The sequence below is a fragment of the Pseudorca crassidens genome, chromosome 12 (genome assembly GCF_039906515.1).
Source record: "Pseudorca crassidens isolate mPseCra1 chromosome 12, mPseCra1.hap1, whole genome shotgun sequence".
NCBI classification, from domain to species: Eukaryota; Metazoa; Chordata; class Mammalia; order Artiodactyla; family Delphinidae; genus Pseudorca; species Pseudorca crassidens.
The window spans coordinates 59,848,880-59,860,929 of NC_090307.1; the positions used below are offsets into that span (position 1 = coordinate 59,848,880).

The following is a 12,050-nucleotide window of genomic DNA, read 5'->3' on the forward strand; positions in this document are numbered from 1 at the left end:
CTAAGGAGAGAGGCAGGAGCAGACCGGAGGACAGAGGACAGGGCCACGGCCCACACTGGGGGCGAAGGAGCTGCAAGCTGTGCCCACCGACCGGGGAAGGCGCACAGGAGAGCTGCTGACACGCGTCTCGTCAAACAACCAGAAAGCTACTGAACGACAGTGGGAATAACTTCATGTCTCTAGTGGTGTACATTTACGACTGCTATTGTGAGTTATGATAAGTATATACTGAGTCTTCATCCCTGTCCTGGCACAGAGCTCCTAAAATCCTTGGAATTTTCTGTGTCTTCTGTTAACATTAATGAGGTGACTTTTGGAAAGCATGGAAGGATGGGGGCCGGTGGCCAAGAGAACCAATCATCAGAGGTTTGGAACTCCCAGACTTCCAGTCCAACCCCCCAAGCCCCGACCCCAGGGAGGGGAGAGGAGCTGGAAGTCAAGTTCAATCACCAATGGCCAATGATTTAATCAGTCGTGCCTCCGTAATGAAGTCTCCACAAAAACCCCAAAGGATGGCCAGGTTGGCGAAACCCTGAAGACTGGGGGAGAGTGGGGCCTGGGGAGGGCAGGGGAGCTCCGACCCCTCCCCCAGACCTCACCCTGCACATCTCTTCCACAGGCTGTTCCTGAGTTAGATCCTTTTATGATGAACCAGTGACCTAGCGGGTAAACTGTTCCTCTGAGTTCTGTGAGCCGCTCTAGCAAATCAAACCTAAGGAGAGGGTGGTGGGAACCTACAGAGCTACAGCTAGTTCCCCGGAAGCACAGGTGACCACCTGGACTTGTGACTGGTGTGTGAACTGGGGATGGGGATGGGTGGGGGCAGTCACGTAGGACTGAGCCCTAACCTCCAGTAAGCAGTGTTAGACTTGAGCTGAACCATGGGACACCTGGCTGGTGTCGGAGAATTGCTTGGTGTGGGTGAAAAACCCACACGCACATTGGAACTGGGTGCAAAACATATTCAGATTTTTATTTTAAAGAACAGCAAAGTTCTTTCATTCGTAGTTTCATGGAGCTTATGGGGCCTGCTTTTCTTTTTTTTTTTTTGCGGTACGCGGGCCTCTCACTGCCGTGGCCTCTCCCGTTGCGAAGCACAGGCTCCGGACGCGCAGGCTCAGCGGCCATGGCTCACGGGCCCAGCCGCTCCGCGGCATGTGGGATCCTCCTGGACCGGGGCATGAACCCGTGTCCCCTGCATCGGCAGGCGGACTCTCAACCGCTGCGCCACCAGGGAAGCCCCAAAGGCCTGCTTTTCTTAAGTCTAAGTCAGTCATTCTAAATTTTTCAAACTGTCCTACATGTCATCCCAAATTCGCTCAGAGATCAGCAGCCCCTTTACGGACAGTGCAATTATAACAAAGAATCATACTGGTTGTTTAAGCTTTAGGAAGTAAAGTCAACTCCCAATTTTCTGGATCAATGAAGAGAAATGGCAGCCTAGGAAGCAAATGTGCCTGTGCTCTTCACCCGGCCCTGCTCCTTCCTGTGGGGTCACTGAGCCCAGACAACCAGCAGCAGGCATTACGGTGGTCAAGGCATTTCATCTCCCAAGCCTGCGAGTCCTAGAGGTGAAGTAACTCGCCCAAAGGCACAGGCAGTCAGGGCAGAATGGAAATTTAAACCCAGGTTTTTCTAACTCTGAGGTCTATCATCTTGCTTCTCAAGCTCGGTAAATTTCCAAAAGAAAAAACATCGGGCATCCCATTGCCAGGTGGATTTGTGGGCAAATGATTAATAATATAATAAAAGAAATGAGCTCTATTTAAACAAATTTAGCATTGAATGTGACTGGGATTACAGTTTCCAAACACTATGACTAAGAAGACTGCCAAAAGGCAATGCTGTAGCTGCCTGAAGTTGGCATGGGCTTTTGGTTCTGATATTTTTATATCTTTTCAAGGACATTCAGGGAATGAAAAGCACAACAGAAAGATCCTGACACCTTAGTGCTAAATCTTAAGTATTTAATTTTGGTTCTACTTGTAGAAAAAGTCCACCATGCAGGATTATATGTCAGATAAAACAGGAAAATTGTGCCCGCATGGCCTCAGACAAGGAGATCTCAATCCGGCAGTGGACACAAGGTGAAGTGCCTGTGAGCACCTGGCTGGTAACAGAGGCTGAGAGGAAGTCATTGTCACCTGATCCTACAAGCTGGCGCTCTTCCCAGCTGAATGGGGACATTCAAGTTTCACTCTCAAGAGACTTTTCACAGTTACCTTTTCAAGAACTTACATTTGTCCTTTGTGATTGAAGATTATGAATTATTAAATATCATGGTCTTGGCCAAAATACACTGCACAAACATTTCTACAGAAGTGTGGGGCTACACAGCATGTACTACATCTTGGCTCGGTTTCTGCAGTGAGTATAAATATGTTGATTGAGTGACATTAGAAATAGATACAAACTCATTTAGAAAAACAAAATTTTAATTAAGTCTAATAAAATGTGCAAGAGACGCCTTCCCTGGTGGCGCAGTGGTTGAGAGTCTGCCTGCCGATGCAGGGGATGCGGGTTTGTGCCCCGGCCCAGGAAGATCCCACATGCCGCGGAGTGACTAAGCCTGTGCACCACAACTATGGAGACTGCGCTCTAGAGTCCATGAGCCACAACTACTGAGCCTGTGAACCACAACTACTGAGCCTGCATGCCACAATTACTGAAGCCTGCGTACCTGAAGCCTATGCTCCGCAACGGGTGAGGCCGCCACGGTAAGAGGCATGTGCACCGTGGCAGGGAGTGAGCAACTGGAGGGAGACTGCACGCAGCAGCGACGACCCAATGCAGCCAGAATTAAGTAAGTTAAAATAAAAATTAAGCCTTTTTCCAAGCCCTAAACGTTTAATAGTCTTTGCAATGTTTGATCAATAAAGCTATCATATTATATGTAATAAAGCACTCAAGGCAATTGTTGAATCACATAAATATCACAAAAGTAAAACAACAGAGTACAAACAATGTCTGAAAGTTAAAATATCTGAAAATACCTTAAAATATCTGAAAACTAATGTGGGTAAGATGACTTTATCTGCTCATACGTGATAAAATGCTCTGTGTGGTTTTATAGATCTACTTACAAAATGTATTGGGTTGGCCGAAAAGTTGGTTCAGATTTTTAGTAAGATGGTACGGAAAACCCGAACGAACTTTTTGGCCAACCCAATAATTACTTTGATCTGATTATCAAAGATATTGGACATACACATTTGGTTTGAATTGTATGAGTAAATAAGATCAACGCTTTGACTTAAAATAGCATGGGCAGTAAAAGATGATTTGATGTGTGACGGGACAGGAATGAAGAGGCTACATGTGGTCCATACTGCGGAGCAAGTGCCCCTGCCAGCTCCCCACCACACAGGCATCTGACACCGACTGCAGGGTGTGACTTTCTGTAAATGAAGTTCAGAGCGCAGAGTGTAGCTGACGTATTGTCTTCAGAATCTTATGAGGCCAATGTTCATGGCACCATGAGTCATTCTGTTTAGTATAAATGAAGTAATTCTGTTCTTGGTGGAAAACGGTGGAAGGGTAAGGCATGAGGTGAGCAGAAGACAGACTACGACAGGCCTGGTACATGTGAAGGAGTCTCAAGTCTAAAGATACTGCTAAGAGGTTAGATTTGGGTTTTCACAGACTGTTACAGCAAAGAAACGAGACAAGATAGTTAGGAAGCTGTTGCGACATCAATGCTAGACCGTCAAATTTTGTTTTGCTGGAGGACCTAGACAAACCATTTGTCTTTACTTTCCAGTGGAAAAAGATTCTGTGATAAATAAGTAGGCAAATAAATACTGGAGTAGGAGTGTGTGTGTGTGTGTGTGTGTGTGTGTGTATTTTTGCTTTAAGGATGGGGCCACGGATGATATATATTGAACCACACTATGAACATGTCTTAAAGTCTAGGTATTTAAAAATTAATAAGACTAATGATGCAGATATGAATAATTACAAAAAATAGGGTTAAACAAGTAACCTATAATAAACTGTATTAATAATAATTAATCCAAACAAACATGTTTATAACCAAAAAGCAAGCACAGCAGTAATACAATATCATGACCAACTGAAGACATCTAATTCCCCCAAATAATAGGGATTCCAATTACTTAAGTGCACATACTCAAAACAGGAGTCTTATAATAGTGCCAGAAATACATGAAAGCCTGACTTAAGAAAAAACTAAATTTAAATATTTGGAAAACTCTAGTCACCTATTCATTTTAGCATAATTTCAAATTTTGTAATCCTTAATAATTCATAGTTTTAGGTAAAAATGAAAATCTGTAGAATGTTACATCATTTTCTGAGAGCAGCTAACACTAATTGAGCACATCCTGTGGGCCAGGCAGTTTTTGAGGTGTTATGCACGAATTTATCTCATTTCATCATTACAGATTATGAGACTGACACACTAATATCACCTCCATTTTCTAGATGAGGAAACAGGCACAGATCACACAGCTAAGCAAAGCAGTGATACTGAGATTCACAAGTCAGCATTCTGACTCCAGATTTCACACGCTCAACCACTAGGCAATCCTGCCTCTAGAGCCTGAATTTTTAGATTGAGAGGATCAGTGTGACTCACTAACCAGCAAATTGCAGACCATATTCTGCAAACCATTTGTACCTATGATGAGAGCTCAAATGCAATGGTACTGGGAAGGGGAAGAAGGGGTCAGAGATGGGTTCTGAGAAATCAAGAAAGAGAACCATCAAGACTTGATGACTGGCTGTATGTGTGGGGTGAGGGAGGGGGAGGGAGGGAGCAGAGTCTAGCATGACTGCATGGGAAGCAGCAACTTTGGAATCAAGTAGCAACTACGGTAGAAAGACAAGCTTTTGGCTTGGGATGGAGCTGAGGTTCGATCCATAGACTTTGCGACGCTTCTGAGACATTTGGGTCGAGAAGCCAGGTAGGCAGCCTGACCAAGGAACAGGTAATGGGTGAGGCAGAATGAAGACAGCTGTCTCTGTACCTGAAACGCTGATCTGGGTCCATCTCCCTTGAAATCCCTACTTGCGAAGCTTACTGGGACGAAGGACAGAATGTGCGTGCTGGTGGGTGGTGGGTGGCTAACATCAGCCAAGAGACACCTCCCTGGCAAGATGGGATGCAAGATCAGGGAGAACAGAAAGCGGGAACAGCAAAAAGCACAAAGCGAATGTGCTAACCCTTCCCCCTCCCATGGAACTGACCTTGTTCTCCCTGTCTTACATTCTCTGTATGCAGACCCTGCACTTGCTAATGCACTGTAAGTTACATGAGGACCTGCACCTCATCCATGTGTAGCTTTTGAAGAATCTAGCGCAATGTCAAAATGTTTGTCAAGTTATTAAGTCAGTAATTCTCATTATTTCTAAAGGAAGTTAAGGATCTCTTTCAAAGACGCAGTTAATCCTTTTAGATCTAAGGTTCAAGCATCATTGGGCTGGTTCATCCTCATTAACAGGATAGAAGGTTACCTTCACCCCAAGAAACCAAAGGGAGGACAACAGAAGCAGTGGGGGAACAAAGCAAACATAAGGATGGAGAGTGCTCGCAAAATGTCTGAAACTAGTTATTAGTCATGTCAGCCTAATCTGATCAGAGGAATCCTGCAGATGAAAGAATGAAATATTTTGGTTCGAGGTTTATTAGAATTTAGAATGGTTAATTACCTCCTTAACTTTAAGTATCCAGAAAGACAGAAATAATGAAGATACCGACATAACAGAAGGTTGTCTTTTTTCCAATTTTTACAACTAAATTTTTTTTAATTGCTGAAGTTTAAAATACTTCTGTTCTTCTAAAACTTTTTGAAACCTACTCTATAAAACAAAATCAATTAAGAGAAGATGTTTAAGAAAACAAAAAGTACTTCAGCTAAAAGTGAAGGCCCAAATTAGATGGATTTAGACCTGGCTCAGTTTTCCAAACTAAAATGTGGAAAACAAAGATTCTGCCAGACAACATTATCAAAATAATTCCTTAATGTTGATAACTCTTCATTTATATAGAGCATGTCTTTTGAGGCTTAATTGTGAATAACTGGCTTTCAGTGTAGCTATAGTGCTGATTAATCAATTCACCTATGTGATACTGAGCTTTAAAATACTTATAATGACATGAAATAAACAGCATTAAGATAGGCTCCAGGTTACGTATTTAAAAAGCAACAACACAAAGAGCAAGATACTCACAATGCGGCACTTCCAGGGGATGACCTGTGACGTCACACCATCCGACTGGGTGAATGTCAGGGCTGTCTGTATCCATCCAGTAGTCATATTTGTGGTCCCAGCCATCAAAATGGACCTGTTGGAAATGAGAATTTAGTAATCAGTATATCACTATGCCTGTGTCAAAATATTAGAGAACATATCTCTGAAATTGAGGTTAAAATTGCTGTAATCGCACATTACAGCTGAAACAATATTGAAACTGTGCTATGAAACAGCTTTCTAATCTAACCACCAAAGGCTGTTGTACCAATTTTTCCAAAAAATTTAAAAAGTTGTTACATTAAAAAATCTGTCGGGACTTCCCTGGTGGCACAGTGGTTAAGAATCCACCTGCCAATGCAGGGGACGCGGGTTCGATCCCTGGTCCAGGAAGATCCCACATGCCGTGGAGCAACTAAGCCCGTGCACCACAACTACTGAGCCCACGGGCCACAACTACTGAAGTCCACGTGCCTAGAGCCTGTACTCCACAACAAGAGAAGCCACTGCAATGAGAGGCCCGCACACCGCAACGAAGAGTAGCCCCTGCTTGCTGCAACTAGAGGAAGCCCGCGTGCAGCAATGAGGACCCAACAGCCAAAAATAAATAAATAAATTCATAAAAATAAATAAATGAAAACAAAAAATCTGTCAAGGATTGATTAGAATTTGAAAGGATAGGACGAATCCGTTTTCCCATCCAAGATATTCTATGATGTTGTTGAGAGAACACTTCCTGTGCTGCAGCCACTGCAAGAACAATGTCAGCATCCTCAACAATGAGAGTCACCATCTGACACCAGTATAAACCTTACGCTGACGAGAAATATATGGACTAGAGTAAAAGGAAGCAATAAATGTCAAAATCCTGACAAATGAGAGATAGGGCCATTGAACCAAAAGAGGCAAAGAAAGCAGATAATATGTGATGCTAAGGTAGAAGGATTAAGAGCTATTCAGGGATGAAGCGTAAGTTGTCAGGAAACCTGAGGACACGACAAGGTAGAGCCCGGTCCAGCAAGCCTACTGGTTATCACTGTTTCACATCTCACCTACAAAGCACACACACACACACACACTTCACATATATACAAATAAGTCTGAGAATAATTAAAATAAAACCTTATTTCTGAAACAAAAAGCAATTACTTCTGAAACTTATCACACTCCATGTTCTACAAGTTTCATAACTTGAAAGAATCAAATTTATTTGTGAAGGCAAAAAAAAAAAAGAATGGTAGTATTTCATTGTTAAATAACTTTACTTATTCTCTCATGTATTTTCTGTTTCTATCAATTAAACGGAGAATCTACCCTTCTCAGTGCAAAAAAAAATTCCTCATTAATTCATACTTTGAATGAAAAGAGCAAGATGTATAATGTTATAATAAACTGAGATGTAAGTATTATTACCCCCGCCCAAAAAAGAAAGGTAAAAATTGTATGGAGTAAGTGCCAAATAAAATCCCAACATTTTTTTCTCAAGATCCATCTTGCCAAGCAAGTGGTTCTCAAAGTGTGGTTTCCAGACCAGCAGCATCAGTTATCACCTGGACAATGCAAATTGTCAGGCCCCAATCCAATCCTACTGAATCAGAAACACTAAAGGATGGGGCCTAAGGGTCTCTGTGTAAACGAGTCCTCCAGATGCATCTGATGCAAGCTTAAGTTTGAGAACCAGTAATCTCAGGAACAACGTTCAAAACAATACTTCTACCACACTGAGGCTTCTGCACATGACAGAGTAACAACTATAAAACTGGACAAAATATATGAAGTGGTGATTTCAGACACTGGACAACAGGCAGCACAGAAATGTGATCCCAAAGTGCACCAAGATGAGCCCTGAATGTCAGCCTGGAGACCATTTCCTCCCAGCAGCACAGGGAGGAGAAACATAAAAAAGGAGTTGGGCTGTGCTGAGGAGACAAAGATTATAGTTCAGAGCTGAGGAAGCAGCTGGAAATTGGAGGACAAAGACTGGAGAAGACAGAGCTCCAAGAAGGGGACCCCAGAAGTCTAGGTGGGCTACTCACGGGACCTTGGCCAAGGGCTGGACTGCACACGTGCAAGGTGAGACTTGGTGAAGCCAAGCAGAGAGCAGCTGATACAGAGCTGAGAGTGAGACAAAGACACTAGAGGACACACGTCACTGGGAGAGTAGAGAGACCAGAGTGGAGAGAGCTCAATAATACCATGAGAATTTGACCGAGACACCAAAAGGTCCATAGTGTCGGAGTCAAAACCATGTCCTACATAAGGGCTACTCTAGACCAGCCCTAAAAAAGGTTAAAATTAAGCCTCAATAAGATTAAGAAACTGCCAGTAATTAACTGTCTGATAAAACAAACTACCCTTTTTAAAGGAAGACAAATACTCCCAACTCTGTACATTGTATCATTCATAATGTCCAACATAGAATAAAAATTTATTAGACATGCAAATAACCATGTGAATGTGAGCCATACTCATTTTTTTTTTTTAAAAGCAGTCAATAGAAAGAGACCCTGAGTTGACCCAGATGTTGTAGCTAGCAGACAACATCTATTTGTTGTTGGGACTTTAGCTATCAAAATAGGTTCAAGGGTTTAAAGGAAAAATGGTCTTGATGAGGGAACAGACAGGGAATCTGGACAGTGAAATGGAAACTATAAAAGAGAAACAAATGGAAATTCTACAACTGAAAAGCAAAATTTAAAAGTTTCTGGATGGGCTTAACAGACTGTAGCTGGCATGATAAAAAGGTGAGTGAACATGAAAACAGATTCATAGAAATTATTAATCTCAAGTATACACAATAAAAGATTTTTTTAAAAAAATGGAGGCTTTCCTGGTGGCGCAGTGGTTGAGAGTCCGCCTGCCGATGCAGGGGCCACGAGTTCGTGCCCTGGTGCGGAAGGATCCCACATGCCGCGGAGCGGCTGGGCCCGTGAGCCATGGCCGCTGAGCCTGCGCGTCCGGAGCCTGCGCGTCCGGAGCCTGCGCGTCCGGAGCCTGCGCTCCGCAACAGGAGAGGCCACAACAGTGAGAGGCCCGCGTACCGTAAAAAAAAAAAAAAAAAAAAAAAGATTATAAAAAATGAAAAGAGCCCAAGTACTTATGAGATAATATCAACTGGTCTAACATACATGTATCAGTATTTGGGGTCCAGAAGGAGAGGTGAACATGGAGCATAAATAATGGCCAAACAAGACAAAAGTTGAAAGAATAATGTCAAAAAATCTCCCTATTTTGGCCCCAAATGCCAATTTATAAGCTTAAGAAGAACAGCAAAACCCAAGAAAAATAAATAGAAAGGAAAAAAAAAAAAACCTAGGCAAATCATAGCCAAACTACTGAAAATGAAAGACAAAGGAAAACATCTTGAAAGCAGTCAGAGAAGCACAACAAATCACATACAGAAGAACCACGACAGGAGTGTCAGCCAACCTCTCATCAGAGACAGCAGAGGCATGGAGACAATGAAATGACACCGTCAAAGCACTGAGAGGAAAAACACTGTCAACCTAAGATTTTAAATTTTATAAAAATATCCTTCAAAAAGGAGTAAAATAAAGGAATTTTATTTTACTGAAAGAACTGGAAAAGTAATCACCTACGGATTTGCATTGCAAGAAATACTGCAGGAAGTATTGCAGCCTGAAAGTAAATATTACCAGGTAGAACAACAATTTTGGGAAAAAAATGAACAAAGTAGGAAAACCCATTCTCTCTGAGCTCTACACTTACCATAACGCCACAGTCTTAAGACAGTGTTGTTCCAGCATAAGGATAGACAAATATATTTTTGGAACAGAATAGTGTACACATATTGACATATATATACAGTCAATTGCTCTTCAACAAGCACAAGGGCATTCAATAAGGCCAGTCTTTTCAACAAATGGTACTAGACCCATTGGATATCCACTTGTGAAAACAAAATGAACCCGCTGACAGCTACCTCACATCCCACGTACAAATTAGTCTGAAATGGATTATAGACCTAAACATAAAAGCTAAAACTATCAAACTCAGGAAGAAACTTAAGATAAAATCTTTATAATAGTAAGATAGTCAAGAATTTCTTAACATAAAAACAGCACTACCCATAAATGAATAAACTGATAAATTCAATTGTCATCATAATAAAAAATTAAGTTCTTCAAAATCATCATTAATAAAAAGGAAAACTAAGCCATAGGCATTTGTAATACATTTACCTTAGAAAAGACTTAACAACCCAATAAATAATGGGTAAAAGACTTGAAGCTTCTTGGAAAAAAGAAGGTTCATGAATGGTCAACAAGCAGATTAAAAAATCCTCAACATCCTTATTCGTAAGAGAAACCAAAATGACCAGCTATTACACACCATAAATTAAATGACTGACGACGCCAATTACTGGCAAGGCTGTGGAGCTCCCAGAACATTCATACAATGTCAGTGGGGCGGTAAAGTTGTACAATCACTTTAGGAAATGGTTTACTAACGTTAAATTGTAAATCTAAATATGTGCCTACTCTGTGATGCCTGGAGATTCCACCCAAAACAGATGAAAATACAAAGCCGTGTGAACAAGTATTCCTTGAGGTTTCATTCAGAACAGCCAACAGCTGGCAACAACCTAAATGCCCAACCCCAGGTGAGTATCCATTCACAAACAAGTGTGGTGTATGCATACAATGATCACTGTCACCAACAAAAAAGGATAAACTGTCGATTCACACATGAACATGCAACAGTCAAACAGACACCATGCTGGGCACAGAGGACAGACTCCGGAGAGCGCACACTGTGTGTTTCCATTGATGCGAAGCTTGACAACAGTCACAGAAAGGCCTGGCTGTCTCGGAGCGGGCGGGGAGCAGCTCTGACCACAAAGGAGCACAAAGGAACCTTCTGTGGCACTGGAAATGTTCCCAGTCTTGATTGGGGTGGTCGTTATATAGGATATACATTTCTCAAACTCATCAAAATCCACACCTAAAATCTCTACATTTTACTGTTTGTAAATTCTATCTCGATAGAGCTATTAACATTTAAAATATTTCTACACTCAGCTGCCGTCATGCAGGGCTGGCTGTTCTGATCTGGTACTATATTTATTTATGGTGATGTTTCAGCACTCTGGACACAGCCAAACTGCATGTGACTGCCAGTACCAGGCAACTAAGCAGCCCAGCTGTGAAAGGGCAAAACTGGCATCCTTTCCAGAATGACACCTGCTGCTTTGGATCTACCAGTAGACAGAAGTTTATGTTAAGTGTGCATAATGTAGTGAAGGAGAAAGAGAGAATTTTCTCAAGCTTTACTATTTCCACCCTTTCAATGTCCTTCTCTTTTAATTTTGCAATGCAACTGTTTATGTTTCAAAAGCAAGGAAACCACCTCTAAACACAAACAAGGCAGGTCAAGCGCTCCAGCCAGATCCTGCGTACAGGAGAGCAAGGCCTTTCTATTTCAGCTACTGGACCCGAACCTGGGAATCCTACTGTGGACTTTAGATCTAAAACTGAAACAGTAAAAAGATAATATCTTAAAAAAATGTTTCGAAAGCAGATAGACATGACTTTTTTATGTACTCTATTCAACATTTTCCCCTTATGTTCATTAAGAAATATTAAATTATTCTTTCCAAGGCTGTATGTAATTACTTACAATGAAAACAGTAGAAATTTGAAATACCCCTTCGTAATCCAATGATATGAGGCACTCTCCCCCACAAGGGCCATCTAAACTTCGAATATATAACCAAATTCTGTATTCATATGTGTCTTTATGAAAGATATTTTCATATCTTTGGATCTTCATAACTTTGGAGGAAAATCGAATTTTAAGAATTCTAACCAGATGGT

The 12,050-nt window shown here is 41.7% G+C and overlaps 1 protein-coding gene across 1 annotated transcript in view; it reads right to left on the reverse strand.

The window, feature by feature from the left end:
- The window catches only part of LOC137204047 (lethal(3)malignant brain tumor-like protein 4), a 267,106-nt gene that overhangs the window by 72,407 nt on the left and 182,649 nt on the right, over positions 1-12,050 (reverse strand). Inside the window, exon 13 of the mRNA XM_067701379.1 lies at positions 6,193-6,307. Within this exon, the coding sequence (XP_067557480.1) occupies positions 6,193-6,307 (115 nt within the window). The remainder of the gene's footprint in view (positions 1-6,192; positions 6,308-12,050) is intronic.